The following is a 23,166-nucleotide window of genomic DNA, read 5'->3' on the forward strand; positions in this document are numbered from 1 at the left end:
GAGCCCTGGGCATAGTGCACATTTTAAGAAGATATTTTTTCTGGAGTACACCATGAGTTGTGTCAAGGTAGCAAAAAATTCTGTGTGAAAGGTGATCTTGCAAGTCTGTGACTTCAGTTAGACCTAAAAGAGCTGAGAATAGTAACTTCTTCCTGGGGATTTTTTGTGTTGTCATATGATACAAAAAAATACCCTGAATGCATCTGCCTTCTCTGTACACAGAGTTGTGTAGTACTGGTTTTTCCGCTTCTCTTTCGGAGAAAAATAAACTGAGCCTTCAGTCAGAGTTCAGAAAAGTCCATGATTTTGCACTCACTTGAAGGTTTGACTGCAGCTACTGAGAGCGTATAGCTCATGTGGTCTTTTAGAAAAATGTTATCTAGGAAGGGCTTTGGTGTCTGAACATTTTGTCCATTTTTGGTAACACTTTTTCACGTTAGCTTCATCTTGGTCAAATGAAAGAGTTCACCTCTCTTTAAAAAAACTTGCCTCATTTACTTCCCAAGATTATTTTTGCCTCTGCTTCTACTAAAGAAGTCATGTATCTGAGCACAAGATAGGGCAGATGGTTGCGTGGAGTTCTTCCGTGCCTTTGTGAGAAATGCTAATTTTTGGTTAGGTGCTCTTAATATTGCACAGTTAAAACCTCTGTATGACATGCTCTTTATTTTACATTGCGTTTACTTCTGAACTTCTCTTATTGTAGGGAGAAATAATTTTATTTACAGCTTTGTTTCTTCTAATGGGGATAGTGGGGGAAGGTCTAAAACCAAATTCCTCTGGACTTTCCCTGCTTTGAAAAAATGCAAATTCAGTCAGATTTGTGTAGCAGTAGGATTCATGCTTTTTCAGTTTGGTGCTATGAAAATTTGGGGTGTGTCATGTTCTTTTCATCTGGGTCTCCATCATCTAGAAACTTCTGAACACGTCTCATAATTCAGTCAAGTTTGAGGGGGTGAAATGATCTCCAGTGTAGTGAAACCTGACCAGTCTCGTGAGAGTAGCTGAGCAGAGCAATGGGGAGGCTTTCCTGATGTGTCTGTGGAGGGAAGGGCTACACTGTGGGCTCAGCCCTCCCTAGAAACCAAAGAATCTGAGGGAAGGCTGACACAGCAGACACCCCAGTCATGGGAAACCTGTGGGGCAGTACTTTATTCGTTTTGAGACACGAGGGGATCAAACTGTGAAACCAAACATCTGTAGAAGACCCAGGCTGCCTGATTTCCCTTGCCTTTATTCTTAAGTTCGCTGCTCCCATCAAGCTACCAGGTATTTATGTGTGTGTTCTCTTTGTCCTTTGTTGTAGAAACCCAAGCATCCAACAACAGGGCTAATTGCCATTACACTGGCATTTCACATATGCCATGAAGTCCACCTGGCGGGATTCAAGTATGACTTCACTGACAGAAACAGTTCTTTGCACTACTATGGCAATGAAACCATGTCTCAGATGATTCAGGTAACTAACACTTGTTTGTGCTGAGAGACACAGAGCTGGTAACTGGGGAAGGCAACACCGTATAGATAGAAGTGTGGACTGCAGGTCAGAAAGGCCTCCCACTTTCTGCTGGTTCAGCTGCTTATGGGTTAACCTTGCTTGAATCTCTTCCTCTCTGCTGCTGTTTCTGAAGAATGTAGATACTGATATTTGTTTCCCTTGTGCTATATCATATTCAGCAATGTCTGCATGAGATGTCCATTTGTGTGTTGTGTTTTGCTTTGCTGGTGTTTTCCTTGGGCTGCACAGTTCTTGTCATAGAGATGTCTTTGTTAGCACTGTCTGCACGAGTGGTGGTGTTTCTGTTTGTGTTCTCCTTTTCCTTGGCACTTACTTGTACTATATGTCATAGCTGTCCAACTCCATAAAAGACAGGAAGAGCAAAGGGGAGTGGAAGGAGTTAAAACCTATAAACTTGTATAGGTCTTACATAGGAAAAGAACTGAATTTTGGAAACTGAAAGTAGAAAAGCAAAGCAGCTCTTGGAGGAGGGCAGGAAGAGAAGGAACTGCTTCCAGGAGGGGGAAGCCACAACTCAACAGGACGACGGGGAGTGTCGCTGTTGAGCCGCTAGCAGAGAAAAGGACCCAAGTTCTCAGTGTGGCAAGAAAGAGGAAGTTTATTACTTTGATTTCAATATATATAGACTTTTCAGAGGTTGCCCAGATTGGTCAGCCAGAAACCTCCCCCTAGGCCTGATTGGCCAGGCCTGAACTGTCCAAATCTCGAGACACTGTTTAAAAAACATCCAAACTTTACCTTTGTTTATAAAACACAGCGGAATGTTCTCACGAGAAAGACCTATGCTAGCCACAGCGGAGCAGCAGGACACTGGCAAACATCAGGAATGCCTTCTCTTCCCTGCTGCTTTACTGTGGCCATATGCTTCTGTTTTCTTTTATGTCTCTGCTCTTGCATTCAGTTGCCTTCAACTCTGTATTCCAAGCAATTGCATCTCAGCCCTTTGCTTCAGTGCAAAGTTTTCTTTTCCATTTGCCCAGAGCATATGGGTACCATTTTCCTTCTCTTCCCTTTGCTGACGAGGAATGATAGAGACAATATCCATAGGAGCCTCTCACGTTTCTCTCAGGGCTCATAGATATCTGCTGCTCTGAGATAATTTTCCTGACACTGAACTCGCCTTCCTTTAGAGGCTCCTCTCTGCAGATGCCTTTTTGCAATGTGTACTAAGTTTGATCATAAGGCGAATAGACATCCGTAAGTTCCCTAAAATCTTGAAATTTCTAAAAAACAAGCTACTAAAAAATGTTCCTGTTCTTTAGTGGCATCAAATTGTAAATATACTGCATATGTATAATATTTTATATAGTATTTGTATTATATTCATTTTAATGTACAGGATTCAGTGTCTTAAGTAAATTTACTTCCCTTGTGCTGTCCTCCACTAACTTTAGTGGTCTCTTGTGTATCCAGGATCTGGATACAGCACAGATGGGTTGGCTTTGGCTTGCTGAAACTAATGGGCAGGATGCATCTGAACTACAAGTGCCTGATGTGCTTTTCAAGGACTTGCACTGAGCTTTGAGAAAGACTCATTTTCTGACTGCCTGTGCTGTAAATGCAGTTACACAGTAGTTGTTCTGAATAAGCTGGGTGAGGAGTTGGTAGAGCTAATAATGGAAGGAATTCTGTGAGACCACATCTCACTCATTTGTACCACCAAAGTATCATCCTTTTTGGTTGTGCCCTTATAGAAATACCTACTTTTGAGCAACCTGTTTTCTTGGGAGACCATGCTAAGCTTTTGCTAAGAAGTCTTTTCCCCAGTACTTTCCTATTGTTATCATCTGCCAAGTATCACAGGTAATAGGAACAGCCAAGTGATGCTTCTGATTATAATTTGATTTTATAATTTATTTTATTGTTCCCTCACATCTCTTTAGAATGAATACCACAACATCACCGCTGAACAGACATTTTTGAAGAAGCTTATAGACAAGAACTTTGTGGTCAATTTGACGTGAAAGCTGAATGGAAGATACAAAGAACAATCACTATTTTCAAGATTTGAAAAATTTTTATTTTTTGTATGACATTTTTATTTTTTAAGTGCAGCATAACTGTTTACTGTTTAAAAGGAGCCCAGAAACCTCACCAAGGCAGAAGCTTCTTCTAAGCCTGAGGGTAATGGACTGTTGCAAACAGAGTTAAGTGAATTTCTGTGAAGCTATTTAATAGTGGGAAAACCATGAAACTTTCAGCTGAAAGTATCAGGGATATATAAAAATGTGATGCACATCACTTACTTATCAGTGAGAACTCATTCCAAATGATTAATTAACTGGAATACTTTGTTTCTGTTATCCTCCAAAAGAGTTCCACTGTCAAGAGACTGAGATGACCAGTGTTCAGTTAGTAGACGGATGTGAAGTCATGACTATCTGTCTCGTAGTATGAAAATGGCTTTAAAACTATGCATCTAAATCATTACTGTGTATTTTAGAGAAGGGGGAGCATACAGACTATTCAGGTTTTGTTCTGCCATACTCCTGAGGAGAGGATGTGCACCGTCTGCCAAGTTGCCACAGCTTCTGCACTGACCATCAACTCTGAACTGCTGTCTGCCTTTGCCGAAGGTGAAGACCCTTTGTCCAATTTGTGGAGATGTTGGTGTTGACAATGCTTGTGTTATACCCATTTTATGGAAAAGTCATACTCCCTGTGCTATGCATCCAGTAAATTTCACAGTTGTTGACTTGAATTAAGAGGGAATATGAAGACTGAAGAGATGTCTGAGCTACCTGCGTGTCAGCCCCCAGATCACAACAGAAACATGAGCTGGGACAGAGATGTTCATGCCTGAGTTTTGAGTCAATGCTTGTTGGAGTCCTAATTCTCCAGGACAGGATCTCATGTGTTTTTTTGTTTGTTCCTCAAAAATTGAGGTGGATTTTTCCAAACAAGCATAATCTCCTTCCTCAGATGCTGTACTGCATCAATACAAGCAGCGAATGCTCCCATTTTTGGCAGTAGAGTGTGGTAGGGAATATCCAGGATGTACCTCAGCTGAATTATCATTTGGCATCTGTTTACCTCTTCTGTCTTGACATTTAAGTTTAAAGTGTATGGCTGAACTGAATCATTTAGCAGTGGGAACTTACTCAAGATTTTAATTGAAACATTTAATGGGATGTTTATGTTTCCTGTATTGGTTTGTCTCTGACAAGCCTGTGAATAAATGAAATCTGCCTGGGAAGCCACTTGACAACTGTAAAAGAACAATATGTTGTTCCAGTTCTCTCACAGGGCATCTATATAAAGTTTTTATTTTAATTATGGCAGAATTGCTGGAAGATTTTGTGGTTATCCTGATCAGTCACACCTGAAGAAAGCACAAAGAAGGCCACTTAAAAAATACTTCAAATTGGTAGGAATACCTTTGTTGCTTTTAAATAAAATTATATAAAAAGTACATTCAGGAGTAATGCAAACAGTTGCAGTATGAACACAAACCATGGTATTTGTTACATTCAGAAGCTGAGGTTTGCAAGAGTCCTGAACACTTTCTTTGTGCTGCAGCAATGTAGAGGAATAACCATTGAAGTAACCAAAGAGTCATCCTTCTGGCGGGGTGCAGTAGCTATTCAAAAAAACCCCAAAACCACAAACACCTTCTCATAGTTCTCATTCCCATCTTTACCTCCTTAGGGAGGGCAGTATGATTTGGAGAGGTGCCACAGCTGAAGGGGAGGATTTCACCCAGTGATTTGTGAGCTTTGGTCTGTTTCAAGCAAGTTGGACATACCTGAAATAACTCCAGATGTCAGAAAAATCTGTGGCATGGGGTGGGGAAGGACCCAGGTGTGTCCCAGCAAGGGACAGGCAGTGCCATGGTGTCTTGTCACTGTGCTGTGGTGTCCCTTGGGTGCAGCTGCAGACCAGAGGTGTGCAGGATGGCAGGTGGGAGTGTGGAGGTGAGGGGTGTGTGGGAGGCCCTGGGGCATTGAAACAGGTGACTCTGGTGGTGGAAATGCAGGAAACCACAATTTCTTCACCAGCTGGCAGAGGGCACTTACTCACTTTTTCATATTTCCTTTTTTTTTTTCTCCTGAAGCTTGAAGAAGTCTTTGCTTAAAAATTGGAATACAAACAGGTGGGGTTTCACATAAGGAAATAGTGACAGTGTTGTCTGTGTCTCTACCAGCATTTATTTCTCCTGGTTATTTCAGTTAATTAAAAAGGTTTGTATGTGATTCTGCAGCCCCAGACAAACAGTGATTTAAACTCCTGGCAATACTAATTCCACCTGGAAAAGCTGCTGTGGCAAGGCTTTTTGCAGACATTGCAGTGCTCTCCAAGCTCTTACTGCAGGGAAGTGCCTGGTAGATCTTAGACTGTGCTGAGAGCTGAGGCAGGCAGAAGTGAGGGGCTGCCCCTTTCAACCTCAGAATCTGCAGTTGCTTCCAGAGCTGGGGCTCCCAGCTCTCCCAGTGCTGCTGCCGTGATCCAGCTGCATGCATGTTATGTCTTGCAGTATGCTGTCCATGAGGACTTTATTCCAGGAGAGCTGTTGAATTTGCTGCAGGCAATGTGAGGAGAGATTTTGTGATGGTGCAGGCTGCTTCCCTCTGCTTTTCCACCTGTCTGCAGTTGTAGGAATTGGGTAGAGAGCTCTGCTTTTGAGGAGAGGGTTATTTTCTCTGCTTTATTTCATCTCCAGAGATACTGTTCCCACTAATCTAAACTGATTCCTCATTTTTCTAGTATGTTTTCTGCTTTTTGTGGAAAGGGTAAGATTTGGATTCTAACTGTAGCAGAACAGACAAAATAATAGAAAAGAAAAAGACTTCATGGCAAACAAATTGTGTCTTTCAAACTCTTTGTACTTAAAAAAAAAATCCCTTTAATCTCTATTTTTGCCACATCAGCTTTTTTGATCTCCCTAAAATACTTTTTTTAAATACTGTTTGGTGTTCTGGATGCATTTAATATGCTCTTCACAAGCACTTACCCATATCAACTGCTCCTTCTTATTTCTTAATAAGCCTCTCCATTTGTATGAGAGACTTATTTTTCAAATTAAGCAGTATTCCCAGGGATGTTTCTCCCTCACTTCTGTGCTCCTGCAGCGGATGTTGAGTCTGCCACCGTTATTGTCCCAGGGTGACTGGGTAACATTTAGAACAAAACCTGTTCCCTTGGGACCAAGCCAAGAGCTGATGCTGCTGATAAACCATGGGGTATTAGTTTTGAGCTTTTTTGTTTGGTTTTTTTTTCTTTTGAAAGCCCAGCTTACAGGCCAGTAGCTCTTCTCAATAATAAGCAGTGAGCCCAGTAATGAATTTTTCTCCCCACAAGATGTTTGGTAGGATCTTGTGTACACACCAGCCCTGCTCCACGCACATCATTCCTGCTCATCTGCCTCGTTGACAGGTCTTGCTTTGGCACTAAGTTCATTCAGGCAGAAACTTGAATGTGTAGTGTGTTTCTCAGCAGTGTACACAGATCACAATGTCTCTTCTGTCTGGGCACAAGTTTTCACAGGTGTTTTGCAGTATAAAGACTTGACTTGGGGCTTTTAGTATAGAGCAATAGTGCTAACACCAAATATTTAGATCATTTGTGAGAGCAAGCTGCTATTCAGACTTCTTTTTTACATTTTTACCATTCCTGAAAATGAAATCTCTGCACTGCAACTTCTCTTTAAAACTATCCTGTTTTTCTTATCACATCAGGAGCGAAGCCACCAATTTTGAATTCCAGGGTGCTGCCAGCTTTATTTCCATGTCTGATAATGGTGTAACTGTGTAGGTCCCCAGTGTCTCCCATCATTTTTCTATCTGAAGTTGGATCCCTTCTTACTCTGTTCTGTTCTCCAGTAGCCTGCTGAATTTCTAGACAGCACCATCTAATAGCAAAGGTGCTTCTGCATTTTATCTGCCCTCCCTCCCAAAATGCTTCACTGTCTTTCTTCACAAAGACCCAGCTCTAAGATACCAGACCGCACAGAACAGGGAGGATGACACATGTTGGCTCAAAGCTCTGTTTGCCTCAGGCTTTCAGGGGATTTCGTTGTTTTCTGTTGGGAAACTGTTTTTTCCTCCGCTGTAATAATTAAGGGAAGTCACAGATTATTGCACTAAATGTGAGAGTGCCTAAAAGATGTTACTAAATGACATTTCCAGTGACTGTATAGGTAATAATAATACAACAGAATCACAACTTCGGTGTTTAATTAACATGTGGTACTTCTTATTTCTAATGCCATACTTTCCTTTTTAACAATGCCCGGGGAAGTAGTATAAATACCTTAACTTTTAAGTGGATTCTGATTTTTAAGAACATACAAAGCTCAGCATATGTTTTTGGTATTGGTAAATACTTACTTTATTTGCCATTTGTCTTAAGTTTTATATGCCTTTAAAGTGCCACCTGTATTTTCAAGAATTCTTACAGTTGTTTCAAGTGAAATTTTGAATGCTACAAATGGAAGGAGATTATTTTTCCTGTGAATAAACTGTTAAAGACAGTGTCCTCAGACTTACTTTTAAAAGGCGAGTGCTGTGTGTGAGTGTGGATGTGTGGGTGTGCCCAGGGCCATTACTACTGGTGTATAAAGTACATGGTGTTGTAAGATGCAGTATCAAGTTTTGGAACAAACTTTACTGCTTTGTAGAGCTAACAGCTAAAAGTTTTTGAACCTAGGTGGGCTGAGTTGTACTGTGGGTAAAGATCTCACTCCAGGCTGAGTACAACCAAAGCTGGGACATGTATTTTGTGGATAAGATCAAGAGCAGTATCCTTGAGATTTGAATTTTTAATTGTTTTTTGAATCTTGCTTGTCTTATTGTAGGCTATCAGGCGAATGCTAAAATAAAGGATGTAGAATGAAGATGACGTGATAAAAAATTTCAGAAAGTGAAAAAGGCTTTAGATAGAAATTGAAAGATACTCATTGCAGTACTTTGCTCATTATTTGTTTTCTCTTTCTCTTTGTGCAGTAAAAATGAGATGCTGAGGGCTTCAGGGAGTCCAAGGGAGATTTAGATAACAATTGCCTGGCACGGTCGGTCGGTATTCAGTGCATTCCTTTCGGTATGGACAGTTTAGGAGTTTGCTGCTTGGAGGAAATGCCTGTCTTTGAGGTGAGGTGGGGAAGCCACATCAAGAGAGCCAGCGATGTGGTGAGCATCTCTCATCCTGGGCAGCCAGTTCTGCCTTTTCAGGTGACACAAAGCCTTATCAGCAACTTCTGTGGCTGATTCCTTGGCTGCCCCTCTGCCTTCTTCAGCTGCACCCCCACATTGCCTCATGCTGAGCAGTACCTGTCCCCACAGGCTGCCTGAGGGAGCCCCTCCTTCTTTGTGTTCCCCCTGGACCCTGCTGTGCCCTCCCACCAAATGGGACATGTTCCCTCAGTGGCTTCAAGCATGTTTTGCCAGGTGATGGGAACTTCAGAAAAGGGTGTCTCTTTTTAAATTTCCCCCCCCCCCCCAATATCAGGCGGTCAGTGATTTCAGAGAGTCCTTGTGGTCTGATACATGAATTCAGGTTAAATCTTCCTTCTGGTAGTTCTGAATGAAGACAGACTTGGGTTTTGGTTTTATTTTTAAAGATATTTAATAAGATATTTTTTTCAAATCAGTACAAAAATTTTAAATACAAAATTATTTGCTTTTGACATATCTCATATATTCTGGGAACATACTGAAGTCACCAGTGTCTGGTAAACTGTCCGTCCATTCTTGCCACCGTTCCATAAAATTTCTGAGATAAAGCACCACATTATATCACTGGAGTCCTTAGTCAATGTTAGACTGCATTAAACTCTGCATTTAAATAATGGTAATGCCAGTTAAATCCAATCTTAGTTCTGCATGAAAAATCTAGTTCATTTTTGAATCAAAAGCAGTAGCGGTAGCTAAAGACATCGAAGAAATGATGAGCACTTAACTCTTTGAACTAGCGCAGCAGTGTGTGAAGTGCAGCACTGTACAGGGAACCACAGCAAGGTCCACTGCTCTTTGGAAACGGAACACTTGTTGAGGTGAGATTAGCACCATTGATGAGCAGACAGAGACTTCGTGCACAGAAGCCGCTGTCCTCAAGTACAGAAAAGTATTGAGGCCTGCAGGTTCTCCTTGACAACTGGTAATTGGAATCCTTATAAATAAGGATTGGAAATCAGCTTTTAGATAGAACCAAGTTCTTGGATAAATTTGCGTGATCAGTATTGCTGGTAAAGTTATTGGTTGATCTCAAGCAACAAATCAGTTAAGCAAACAGAGCTACTTCTGCTTTGCCTAGTCATTGAAGAGCAAACTGATTCAGTTTTTGCTGAGTGGCAGAATAGGCATCTCTTCTGACAAGCCAAATGGGTTCTTGGTACAAGCACAGAAATCCAAGCAAATTTATCCCACCTTGATGTATTGCCATGTGTTGGCCAAAATGCCTCAATGACATGGCACAAAGTAAATGGGGAGGATTTACCTCATCTGCTTGAGCTGTGAATAGAGATGGAAACTTTCTAAGTGCTGTGGCATTGGAAGGTGGAACCAGTGCCTGCTGGAGTCAGTGGTGACATTTTAGGTCCAGTGACTGCTGGAGAAGGCTCAGGGGGAATAGTTACACCATCGGTATTTCTCTTCCATCATAAATAAATTGTTCAGGAAAAAACACACCTGAAGGATTATTTTATTACAGGGGAAGGGAAATAAAGGTCTCCAGCTAAGAGAACCTTTGCTTGTCAGGCAGACCTGCTGTCAAAAACCCAAGAAAACCCCCACCCAGACAAATAAGCCACTCAATTTTTTTCATATAATTAGAGACTGACCTACTCTGGTTTAAGTCACTGTTTTTCATCTCATAACTATGATCAATGCAACAGGAGTGAGTGACATACTGATTTGAACTTTAGTACTGAATTACTGTGAATGAAATTAAGTAAGCATGGCATTGCAGAAATATATAATGTACAGCTAATATGTCCCCCTTGGGTGAAAAACAACTGTTTATGAACCTGATACACATCTTTAGATATGTTCACCACACCTTTTTTTATAACTAGCTGTGCATAATGTTAAACTTTGTATTTATTTTTTTGTTTTTGTACAAGATGGTCCAAAATGGTCATAAAATGCATCTTTTGTGGTGTAGAAGTTTGAAGCAGAGGAGAAACGTTTTGACTGTGTGTGTGTGTGTCTTGTGTGTGTGTCTGTTTGTTTCGTTTTACATGGGATACAATAAATATCCTGAAAAAGACGAATGAACGTACTGCCCAGCATAGAGTCCTGCCGCCTGCTCGGATGGCATCTGAACGTAAACCTTGTCTCCGGGCATCAGCTGCACCACGGCACTGCCCGAAGCCTGGTCGAGGAAGCCCTTCTTGTACTCGTCGTAGGTGTACATGAGCGGCTCGTTGTTCTTGTACAGTGCCACCCACACGTTGGCGCCTTTACAGTGCACGTGGTAGGCAAAGTAGTAGACGCCGGGGATCTCGCAGGTGAAGATCCCCGTCTGGGGGTTGTAGTTCTGCCGGCCGTTGTACAGGAGCTTGTCGAACTTCACGGGCACCCCGACGCGGGGGAAAGGCGTGAGGAGCTCTGCCGTGAACGCGGGCATCTCGTAGACAATGCCGCCGACCTTGCCTTTCTTGCCCTTGTAGCCGTAGGGGGGCTTCAGGCCTTCTACCCCTGGCCCCGCCTCAGGCAGGTACTGTCCCACGGCTGGTGGAGTGGGTGGGATGATGACCGGGGGACCTGGGGGTCCGGGGGGGCCCGGTGGCCCCTGGAGCCCTGGCTGGCCAGGAGGACCGAGTGCCCCGGGCTTCCCCGGGGGTCCTTGCAGCCCCGCAACACCCGGTTTGCCAACACCGGGGAAGCCGGGGGGGCCGGGCATGCCTGGCTCACCCTTAGCCCCTGGCAGCCCGGGGGGGCCGATGGGACCGCTGGGGCCTGCGATGCCTGGGATGCCCGAGGGGCCCTGAAGCCCCTGGGCACCGGGGAGCCCGGGCTCGCCCTTCGGCCCCACGAGCCCTGGGACACCCGGCAGCCCCGGCAAGCCTTTGTGGCCGGCTTCCCCCTTGGGCCCTGTGGGGCCCGGCAACCCCCGGAGCCCGGGGCCACCCACTTCCCCGGGAAAGCCTGGCTTTCCTGGGAAACCCTGCAGGCCGGGTTCTCCCTTGGGGCCCACTGGTCCTGGTGGCCCTACGGGACCCCCCTCTCCCTTAGGTCCTGGGAAACCAGCAGCACCCGGGGGGCCCATGATGCCCGGCAGTCCGGGCTGGCCTGGCTCCCCTGGTGGCCCTCCCATGCCAGGTGGCCCTGCGTGCCCCTTCTCCCCCTTCGGCCCCAGGGGGCCAGGCAGACCACCCACACCTCGCTCCCCTTTGGGCCCAGGGAAGCCTGGCTTCCCGACCCCAGGGAGGCCAGGGGGCCCCGGCAGGCCTGGCAATCCCTGCTCCCCTTTGCCGCCTGGGAAGCCGGGCTGGCCAGGCACGCCGTCCTGGCCTGGTTTGCCAATGCCAGGCGGACCGGGAGGGCCTTGGATCCCGGGGGCCCCTGGAGGCCCCTGCAGCCCTAACTCTCCTGGGGGTCCAGGTTTGCCCAGGGGTCCCTGGGGGCCAGGGAAGCCGACCATGCCCGGTTTGCCGACCCCCGGCAGCCCCACGGGGCCGGGGGGACCAGGCAGCCCGGGTGGACCCTTCAGACCTGGCAAACCCGGGATTCCCACACCCTTCTCCCCTTTTGGCCCTGGGATCCCAGGGATTCCAGGTGGTCCTTTCATCCCAGGCTCACCCTTTGGCCCTGGCTGTCCCTGCAGCCCTGGAGGACCTGCTTTCCCTATGCCGGGAAGCCCATGAGGCCCTGGTGGTCCTTGTGGTCCAGGGATCCCCATGGGCCCAACCTCCCCCTTCGGCCCCATCTCCCCTCTTGGCCCTGGGGGCCCCATGACCCCTGGTTTTCCTGGCATCCCTGGCAAACCCGGCTTTCCAATTCCTGGGTATCCTTGTGGGCCTGGTTTTCCTTTGGCTCCTGGCACACCATGACCTGGTAATCCTGGTGGCCCTGGTGGCCCTCTTGGTCCTGGCTCACCGGGGGGACCTTGCTCACCCCTCAGACTGCGCATGGGGATTTCTGGGTTGGGAAGAAAAGAAAAAGGGGAGGGAGAGAGATAAAAGGTGATTGTAATCACATCCTTCAAAAAACAGGCAGTTTTGAATTGAACATGGTTTTTATGATGCCTCATGGTTTTGTGGAAGACAGAGACAGCTAACAAGTTACAGGTTGGTGTAGAGAAGGAAGAGGCTTTTACTGCTGTTTTGCATACTCCAAACTTCCTTGCATACTTCTGTTTCCATAGAATAATTATTATGCGTCATATGTAAAAGCTGTTTGCACTTTGCTCATGTTTTCCACCTGTACAATCTTAAATGCCAAAACCTGCCTTCTGTTCCATGTTGCTGTAAGTTAGTCTACCTTTAAGAGCTTTTGCAGGAAACTCTGTGTTCTTGTGCTGTGGGAGGAGTCCTGGCATAAAAATGCTTTGTCTTGAGGGCCTTAAATGAGCAAGATCAATTAAAAAAGATCGTATTGGTAAGAAGTTTATATGTAGGTACATCTGTATTTTCTCCAAGGCTTTGGTTGCCATTAAAGTGTTACTGGAAACCTACAGCCTTAATCAGCATTGCTGTTTTGGTGTAGCTGTGTCTAGTTATGGCTCTTCTAAACACTTTGCAAGACATTTGTATTGTCCAAACCCACATTTTTGTGTATGTGACCACTTATCATTGCAGGTCAGTGTGGGGAAATGGTTGGGGTTGGTTGTTTTTCAAGCTGTAGGCTTTTTGTCTTAAGTGGAAAGTCTTTCCAGCTCTAAAATGGGTAAAGAAGTGAGAGATCTGGGGAAGGACAGGAGATGAGGTTTCAGGACAAGAGAATTAACTGTTCTTTGGGAGGCAGCAACCCGCCCTCTCTGCATATGTTGAGTTTTATGCACGTTGAAAATCTTTGGTCACAAGATAGGTTGATTCTACTACAGCCAATGGTACTTGTTCAGACACTCCAAAAATAGGCCCTGAAATCTTCCGTTTTCCTCTGAAGTCAGTGGAGGCTGTGGTTAGCTGAAGCCTCAGTACAACAAAGTTAACCAGCTTGTCTGCAGTTGCACAGACGCTGGTGCTCCTCACAAGGACTGCATGACACTGGGTGTTCCTGGTCACTCTTTGTATTTTGGACTTTTTTTTTGTTTCCTGAAATATCTTAATACTGTCCAAACTTCCTTTACTGAATAGGGAAAATGCTTGTACGTGCAGACTTGTGCACTAATCCTCTGTACTTTCAATGCCTCTGTTACACCCATAAATAACCTACAGAAAGAAGACTCCAGAGTCAGAAGAGCAATTGTATGTTTTCATTGACAAACCTCTAAATCACGGGGTCTGAACAAATTCAGACAAAACAGCGATGTTCCCATGAATTTAAATCTCGGGGCTCTTAGCTCGTATGTCTGATTGTTGCAGTCAGAGTGGGAGCAGATCCAGACAGGACCCTGGGCCATCACTTGAAGCCCCATCAGAGGGTCTTCTGCAGACAGGTGGGATGACAAAGCTTTCCTAGCCTTGAACAAGCACCTGAGCAAACGTGAGGCCAGCCCTGTGTGCTGGAGGCTCACTGCAGGTAGGGCTGCTCAGAGGTTCTGCTGCAGCTCAGAGGATGACCGTGGTCTTGTGCTGGTGACCCTGAGCTGCCTACAGCTCCTGTGAGCGTGTTTTGTCCACGTGTGGCCAGGTGCCAGCCTGGCCAGTCCTTTGGGCACAAAGGTGCTGTGCCCAGCCTGCAGCAGCCTGCTCCAGTGTTCAGTTTCCTCTGGGCAAACAGTGCTCTGGCACACCAGATGGGACCATGCAGGAGTGGCGAGGGACATGCCGACTCACCTTTCTCTTTCTTTGGAGCCATATCCTTGCCAAGCATGGGCATCTGTGGGATCTCCTTCCTGTACTGAGGCAGATGGGGATACTCCTTCCCGTACTGCATGTGGGGCACCTCCTTGCCCAGGTGCTGCATTGGGATGCCTTCTTTGCCCAGTGGCATGTGAGGTACTTGTTGTCCGAGAGGTTGGTACTGGGGCACCTGAGGTGGCAGCTGCTTGATCCCATAGTAGGCACCACCTTGAGCAGACCTCACCAGCTCTAGGAAAACCGTGACAGCCACTGCCAGCAGCTGCACAGGGAAGAGTAGCGCGGCCATCACCTGTGAAAAGCACCACAAAACATACAGTTGGCAGAAGATGTTTTTTCGTGTTGTGCATTTGCTATTCAGCCAGCCTGCTCTCAATTTCTGCAGCAAACTAGACCTGGTCTAAATCTCCTGGTCCTGTACTGGACCTAAATCTCTGCAAACTGGCCCTGGTTTGTGTGCTGCCCTGGAGGACATCGTGCAGCAGGCCTGTGTCTGGTTTATTGGAGACTCTACTCAAGTAGTACTATTACAGCAAATATTCATGTATGTATTTAGTTTTATGCAACCCCAGGGGTGCCCTCTGTGGTTTCTTCACACAGGGCCCTGCTCCCAGTTTGCTGCTTTCTCACTTGTGTCACTACCACAGCACAACTTCAGCGAGCTCTGCTGCAGGCTCTGGCACAGGGGAAGAGCAGGCAGGGGATGTGGGGATCGCCTGAATGCTTTCTGCCCCAGGAAGCTATATTGTCAGTGCCCCTTCTGCTTTCCACAGAAGTGAAAGCTCCGTTTCTGCAGCTTAAGTGTGTGCCTAGGATTGTGCCCTGTCACCGCAGCATCCAAGGGCTGTCTGCTCCTATCACAGCTCCTCGTCAGCTCTCCTCTTAACCGCGCTGGGATCCTCTCGGCCTCCTCCCAGAAGCTGGCCTGCTTGGGCCACCACTGCTCCAGGCATGATCACCCAACCCAAGCCTTTCTTTGGGAATGTTCTAAACCATTTTCAGAGAAACCATTTTCTAAAGGTCTTCCCCACTGCACATCTTGGCCCATGGCAAGGCAGCCCATCCCAGCAACTCACCAGTCCTGTTAACACAACACAATGGGGTTGAGCTTATTTTCTTTTGCTTTATCAAAATGTAAGCTTGGGACTTCTTGTCCCATCAGCTGTTGGCTTTTCTTTTTGCAGTTAAGGGCATTACCATCAGCTGAGCAGCAAATTAGGGGTCATGAACTCCTGCAAGTAGTGCAAATTAGGGGGCAGCTTGGGGTAAAAAGAGACTTCGTGGTTTGTAATATTTTGCCCCACAACCAAATCTGGCATGCAAGTCCTGGCCTTTTCAAGTACACATGGAAATGGCCAGGCCTGATAGCTGTTGCCACTGTCTGTGTTTTTCTGCCATGCAAATATGCCTTGCACCCAACCTGGGCACCTGGAAAAGCCCCTGTGCGTTTCCAAGTCATTTGTGCTGCAGAGCTTTGCTGAGCTGCTGGCTGGGACTTGTTCCCAGCAGCTGCTGTGCCCTGGTGTGATGAGGGCAGCCTGAGGAGGCAGCAGGGGCTTTGTGCCACCTGCTTATTTTCCTCTCCTTCCCCAGCAGCCATATGGTTGCTCAACATAGAGGATGAAAAAGCACCTCAGTGTGTGGCAAAGGGGTGCCCTTTCAGCACTGTACCCCCATGTCTGGGAAGTATCCTTCGTGGGAGAAGCTTTTCCCTGTATGTCCTCTTCGTTTTATATTTTGCTCCTTGAAGTTTCCCATTCACTTTACATTAGTAAAGTGCCTGGGGAATTGCTTGCTGCTCTTTTAAAACATTTTCCCTTCATTTTGCCCTGAGATTTAATTTCTAAATGGAAATTGGTGTATAATCATTACTGAAGGTGTAAGTGGAGGGTGGATCAAAATAGTGTAGTTGAAACAACAAGCAGGTTATTTTCAGTAGTGATCATATATAAACAAATGAACTACGCGAAAGATGGAAATTCGTGTTAACAGCAAACCAAACCTTTTAAGAAAATGAAATACTCCGAATGAACACTAGATGGAGCATATGTTGCACAGCTGACTTTCTACAGTCACTTTCTCTCCCAGGAATTCTTGGACGTAACCAGCTGCCATGTGGCAAAAAAAACCACAGCCAAGATGTACAGGAGTTTGTAAGTGTAGCTAAAGCCCAAGCACAGTCGCTCATCCTTGTTCAGAAAAGCATTTCAGCAAATGCTTCTCCTCCAGTGAGTTTAATGTGGCTTTTAGCCCACAGCTGGCTGTGCTGCTGTGAGCTAAAGGATTAGGGCCTTGGAACATGGTATTTCTGCTTAAAGCTCAGTGGTGATCTTTGAAGTGTGAGGACAGCCTGTGCATGATCAGTTACTGTGGCTTGGCTGGGGTGTGGTGACTGAACTAATGGGCACATGGACCCTAAGCAACCTTCTTTTTTTTGAGGGGGTGAGGCAGGGATATGTCCCCCTTCTTGTCCTTCTTGGCCTTCCTGCTCCTTTCTGTGCAAAATGAGTAACTTGCAACACCTTTGTCTCTCTGTAGCTGAATAAGGTAATGCCTGCCTCAGTTTGCAGGGAAAATTCCAGTTACTGGAAAATTCGCAGTATTCTCTGCATCTCTCTCAAAGGAAAAGCATTATCCGTATAAAGGGGGAAATGCAGTGAAACCTTTAAAAAAGTTATACTGGATGATATAGGACTGTTGTTGAAACCAACTAATATGAAAGGCAGGGTGGATTTTGAAGAATGAGGTTATTAAATGAGCTTTTTGGCTACTTTGTTGTTCTGGTGGCCAGTTTTGGGGGCGTTGTTTTTTTAAAAAAGATAACTTCAGTGGAATAAGTAGAGGGGGAAATAGGTAAAATTCCTTTGGATGAGATTTTCTCTCTGTTTTTATTACAAAACATGGGCTTTGTGTGCGAGTGGGAGGTATTTGAAATAATTGAAAAAAATTTCCTACGGGGAGACACCAGGCTGCCTGCAGCTCAGGGTGAACTCAGCCTCCTGCTGCTCGTGCCAGGCTGGCCTGGCCCTGCCAAGCGTCATGCAACGCACCTGCGCTGGAACAGGCAGCACCCCGTGGCACAGGAGGTGGTTTTGTGTGCGCACATGGAAATTTTGAGGGAGATCAGGCAAGACTTGCAGAGATAGGAAGGCTCCAGAGAAGGAGGTGATCTCACCACATCTGTGTTTCCTGTAGTGTTCTTTGACTCATCCATAACCCAACCAGTGTGGCCTGGAAATGACAGATTGCTTCTCATCTATTGATTTTGGCTGGGGCTAGTGCCTGTGACTAGCTGAGGTGGAAGGTGGGGGTTTATTTGCTGGACAGCCATGGGCTAGATGGGACTTGGCTCACATGTTTGTGGGAGGAGGTCAGAGCCTCCCCTGTGGCCTCGTGAGCTGTCTGGGGCTTGGGATCTGCCGCAGGTACTGGAGATGCAGCCTGTGTTCAGTACTGTCTGCACAGCTCGTTTTCCCCTGCTCCCAAAGGAAGGAGGAATCAGACAAAATTAGAATTGATGAGAAATGTGGTAGAGTCATGTGTGCTGCTGCTGGATTATTGCTGTCAGATACCATCACTACAGGGAAAGCCTGCCTGGAAGCATGAGGGATGCCGGGGATAGTCCTTCAGTGTTTCAGCTCATTGCCTTTCTCATCCTACTCATCTTCTCTAAAATGTAATTTATTTATGTACTGAGAGAAGTTGAAGGTGTATTTTTCCGCTTTCCAGTTTGTTTCTGAATGCCTGGGTGCACAGCTCTGGTTTGAAGACCTCACTAGGAAACCACCAGCATCTTTAAATGCCTAAAAGCTACTGGAAATCTTGCTCTTGGTTTTCAAAAGAAGCCTGTAGATCCTAAATGTTGGACAGGTCCTCCAGAGCTTCTGAACAGCAAAAGGAGGTTTTTTCCCAGCAGTGACAGATCTTAAGGAAAATAGAAGAGGAGAAAAATCTGTGTTGAAGATGCAGCCAAAGTGTAACACTTCCCATTCCCTTCCCCCAAATCCCAGCAATTTAGGGATCACCTCCAAACCCATTCATGTAATGCAATCTGACATGCTTTCAAAGGTGGCTGTTGTGGAGCAATAATTTCACTTTGGATTGGGATTTCCCGGGGTTTTTGTTAGAAAGCAAGAGGAATGTGTGTGTGTATTTGTGGCAGGTAAATAGGTGCATATGTGCACCTTTAGAGAAGCCAAGGGCTTGGAGAAGTCAAAGTTTTATGTAAACTGTTTGGATGTCAGAAGGAAGATGGAGGAGAAGAGCAACTGTGCCTTCCCACCATGTGACATGTCGTTTTGCACCAGTCATTTAGATAAAGCCACAATAAATGTCTTGCTTTACCTAAGGTGGGACAAAGCATTGAAGGGTGAAGGAAAATTATCCTAAACCCTGGTGTTGAGCTGATTGTGTGAAGGCATGTGGTTGGCTCTGGGGGTGAGAGAGAGTCCCAGCAAAAACACATTTTTACAGGCGAAGCTTAAGTGAGAACATTTCTCAATAATCTCTTTGGTAGAGCTGTTCTCCTGAGAAAACTAGAAAGGACCTTCCTCTGGCTATTTGACTTTGTCAGCAGAAACAGAAGACAAAACAAAATGTACCAGCAGTCATAATTCTTAAATTGGTGTGAGGAAATAATGGCTGGTTTAGCCTAATTATGTAAAGAATGTATGGAAAGAGTGATGCCCATCCACTTGGGACTTGAAATCATAGGTGGTCTTGCAAAGAGTGGAAACTAGGCCTTGATTTATTGGTTCTTACAGGAAAGTCATCACTCTGCAACCCATGTTGGGTTGTCTCAGAACCTCTAAGTTACTCACCCAGAGACTATCCCCATGGGCTTAATTTACCACCCCTCGCTTTTGAAGTGCTGTATTTCCCAAATAAGCATAAGACATGAGTAGATGTCAGTGACCTGGGGTAGAAGTCTTTTCCCTGGGGTCTCTTCCATGGGGGCTGCCTGAAGCTGCAGGGACCAGTTCCCCACTGCACTGGGGGGATGGACTTGCTAGTGCTCTGATTTCCACATGGAAAATGACTGCTGCAAAATAAACTCCTAGTGACTCTGGAGATTTATTTCCCAGAAGAGTGCTACTAAAAAAGCCTGATGATAAAAAGCTAAATTCTCCAGGGTGTTTTTGTCTTCAGATCAGAAGTGGTTAGGGTGACTTCTGGGGTGATGTTGATAACAGATCCTATTACCAAGTATCTACAATGGTGTATCCAGGGATGGCTCTACTTCTGGGGACAGGAGATCCAATCCCACAGGAACATTATAAACCTCACTGAAGTCTCTGTCATACAGACAGAGAGCAGGAGCAGTATAATGCAATGGAAATGGCAAACAGCATTAAGGTGCATAAGCAGTAGCCCCAGTGCTTTGCAGAGAGCTGGTGGGTGAGTGGCACAGCTGCTCTCTGGGGGGTTTCCACTTGCTGGCCCCCAGTTCATATATGGAGGTACATGGCAGCTCAAGGGATGTGAAAGAAGGGCTTTTGTAAGAGAGAATTAAAGTCCTCACAAAGTGATAGCACTTTTTCTTTGTGTTTTAGTGCTACTTTGGAAACAAGGGCCTATCCTGTCCCTGCTTTCTACAGTATGGATCCTTTACACCACTGAGTGTGCTCACAAACATGTGCACACCCCCCCCACATACATGTTTTTGTTAAGGTCTTCACCACATGAAAAGCATTGGATTAGGCACTGGGCATATAAATTAGAGGTGGGGGTGTTGGCATTTGTAAACTAATGCTGTTAGCTGGCTACCTTTTTTGTAAGAACTCCTAGCACAAAATGAGAAGAGCAGCTACAGAGGCCTTAGTTCCTGTAGTGACCTAAGCTATTCCTATCCAGTGAATGGCTGTGGTGACTTCAAGGGTGGGGTGTTTTCAGATGTGGAAAGTCAAGCAAATGTTGGTTGTTGTTCTTAGCACTGGTGCTGCAATGTGTAGGTGACTTAAGCAGTGAATTTCCCAGCACAATGTTGTCCACAGTTTTCAAAGACACTATTTCAAAACTTCATCACAGCTAAAATTCATCTCTGGATCACTAACTCCCTTGAGGACTAACCTGTCAGTCAGTGAGTACTTTCTGAAGAGACCTGAGGATACCCTGTACTGTACAAAGATTGAATTTTAGTGGGAACTTTTGTTTTCAGGGACAGGAAAAAACAAAACCTTCTGCATGCCAAATAATTTTGTACGTGCTCTAAGCTAAGAGCTTAGAGCCATTTAATGCACACATTAAGAAGTGATTACTCTCCTGTCTTTCTGTGCCAAATGAGTCTTTATGTCATTTGGGCAGATGTTTTCAAATTTACCAGCAAACTAATTAAACACAATGTAGGGGGTTTCTTTTTGCAAATTGAGTCATATTCCACATAAAAGCAGGGAGTGAAGGCAACCAAACGTACTTGACATGGATTTCCTCTGAAAGCTAACGTGTTTTGTAACCCAAATTAAGACTAGCTACCCTGATTTAATCTTGTTTTAAGCAGTGAAGAGCAGGAGGACAGTAAAGGAAAGCACAGCCCCTGTGTGAGGATCCAGCCATGCTGTTGGCAGGAGATGGTTGATCTATGCCCCAGCGGGTTTTGGGTTCTGCACCATTTTGCTTGTAACAGTGCTTACAGCTTCACTGAAGGCAATATCTCTTTCCTGAGTAGGTGAAGAATTTACTTTGCTAAAGTGTCCATAAGGGTTTGTGCATTCAGTAGGAAGGAAAGTAGGATTTATGGTAAGTGTAATCCTGCCTTTTTGCTTCTTGTGAAACTCTCCCACAGAGATCAGGTTTATTTTTTTCCCCCTCCCTCCCTCTTTTTCACTGTCCCCTCCAAGGAAACAAAGTAGTCTCAAGTATCTGTGTTCAGTTTAGATTACCAAGAAATAGCTATTGTTCAGTATGTTAAAAATAAATTAAATCATATTTTGCTCAAGGTCTAACAACTGTGTCTGATTATCATGTGGTATTTACTAAATCTAAGGCAGTCATAACAAGTATTGTCATAATAAACATTTTAAAATGCATGCATGCATAAACCTGCTGCTAATGGGGAATATTCAACACGTGGCAGATGCTTGTTTCTAGGGTTTTTAAAATTCAAGATGGTGCCTACAGTTTCTTTTTTAGAGAAGTGTGATGCCATCAAAATAAATGGCTTCATCTTACAAATCAATGGTCATCTATAAGCTGTCTTTGGCTTCAGTGGTAGTTGCATGATCTTGTCTTGCAATGTCTAGGGAGGTCTCTGTTTATCCATTTGTAAATGCATTTCCAAAAACAAACCACTTGCCTCTGCTCCAGTTTGTCAACAAACACATTCATGTGTGTGCTCTCTCTGGATGATCACCCAGCTTTCTGTATGAAAATGGCACCCTTGGGTTTCCCCAGTTTCTTACTTCCAAACAGTGTATTATACAGGCATGTGGGGCTGTATCTGTTGCCTGCATGCAGGTGTTTCATGTGTGGCTGTGTGTGAAAACACACCCTGGCAGTGGAAGCAGCCACAAGGAGAAGATTTTAGCCCATGCTGACATAATTAGGTTGCCTCCAGCCTTCTCCCCATGCCCAGTGTGCTGTGAGCCTAGCTATGTGGGCTTGGGTAGGCATGTCCTCCTCTCTCTGCAGATCCAGGCACGATGAGATTGGCATCAGCACAACCCCAGCTCCCATGCACAGGGCTCTGCTGACTCAGCACAAACACGAAGCTCACAATTTATGATGATATTAAGATGCTTGACGCTGGTGATTGATTTCCAGGCGGGTCCCTCTCTTGCATGTTTTTGAGGATCTGGCCCAGATGCTGTGTGCTGGAAAATGCCTGAAAGCTACTTGGAGTCAGATGGCAGGGAGCTGTGACAAGGATCAGTGAGTTGGGCACTGTGGGCCGGGTGACCCCAGTCCCTGGGGACGCAGCTCTCTTGCCTGGTAAATGGATTTACACTGTACTTGTTTGCACGAATCGGTGCCTGACCTCGCGCTGGGGAGGAAGGACCAGCGTGGGGGAATGTTTGCAGAAAAGCATGCGACTTTAATTATGGGATTAGAATTAATTATAGGTAGGATTTAGCAAATACCTGCCTTTGAATACATTTTCCTGTTCTCCTGCCATACGGCATGCACTTGAATCCTCTGCCTAATGCTCTCTTCTGGGCAATTTGCCTACAGTCTTGGTGGCAGGCACATTCGATGGAGACACTTAAATGACTGCCACTAGATCCCCGTTCGGCGATGGGCTGCGTCAGGCACACAAGCCTGGACCTGGTAATGCGGAACACCCAAAGTGATCAAAGTGCAGAGCTGCCTCCCTGCTTATCAGCCCGGAATCGCGCTGCTGGCACGGAGCCTGGGGCTGGCCGCCGATGTGTCCGAGCACAGACTGTTTGTGCGACGTGGGAACTGCGCTCAGGGCTCCTTCTTTGCAGGGCTGCTGCTGCTACCGAGTGCTGCACCAGGAGCTCCCTGCGGGCCACAGCCACTGACACTGTCCAAGGAATTCACCTTATCAGATGGAACGGGTTTGCCGTGGGTGACACGCTGCACAGGAAGCTGGTTTTCATGGAAGTGCTTTTATAGTCACCTAACCATTTCCTAGGGGTGTTGTTCATTTGGGGATTGCTTTGGTGAGAACATTTCCCATTTACTGCCATTCCACTAGCCCCAAAATAAAGCAAAGACAAACAACTGGTGATGCACTTTAGACTGAAGTGTGTGATCCAGACGGCTGAACCTTGAGGTGCTGATACTGAAC

General features: G+C 45.6%; 2 protein-coding genes across 13 annotated transcripts in view; one reads left to right on the forward strand and one right to left on the reverse strand.

Moving 5' to 3' along the window:
• ST3GAL6 (ST3 beta-galactoside alpha-2,3-sialyltransferase 6) overlaps nucleotides 1–7,991 on the forward strand; it is a 43,138-nt gene extending 35,147 nt beyond the window's left edge. For all 10 annotated transcript variants that reach the window (XM_085071722.1, XM_085071715.1, XM_085071747.1 and 7 more), the window contains 2 exons: nucleotides 1,307–1,459; nucleotides 3,403–7,991. In XM_085071722.1, the coding sequence (XP_084927848.1) occupies nucleotides 1,307–1,459; nucleotides 3,403–3,483 (234 nt within the window). In that variant the 3' untranslated portion in view covers nucleotides 3,484–7,991. The remainder of the gene's footprint in view (nucleotides 1–1,306; nucleotides 1,460–3,402) is intronic.
• A 1,063-nt stretch (nucleotides 7,992–9,054) lies between these two features.
• Nucleotides 9,055–23,166, reverse strand: part of COL8A1 (collagen type VIII alpha 1 chain) — an 87,439-nt gene continuing 73,327 nt past the window's right edge. For all 3 annotated transcript variants that reach the window (XM_085071689.1, XM_085071669.1, XM_085071680.1), the window contains 2 exons: nucleotides 14,394–14,709; nucleotides 9,055–12,594 (listed from right to left, as the gene is read on the reverse strand). In XM_085071689.1, coding sequence (XP_084927815.1) covers nucleotides 10,688–12,594; nucleotides 14,394–14,706 — 2,220 coding nt within the window. In that variant the 5' untranslated portion in view covers nucleotides 14,707–14,709 and the 3' untranslated portion in view covers nucleotides 9,055–10,687. The remainder of the gene's footprint in view (nucleotides 12,595–14,393; nucleotides 14,710–23,166) is intronic.

The sequence above is a fragment of the Lichenostomus cassidix genome, chromosome 1, assembly GCF_008360975.1.
Source record: "Lichenostomus cassidix isolate B80296 chromosome 1, HeHo_3.0, whole genome shotgun sequence".
Classification (NCBI taxonomy): domain Eukaryota; kingdom Metazoa; phylum Chordata; class Aves; order Passeriformes; family Meliphagidae; genus Lichenostomus; species Lichenostomus cassidix.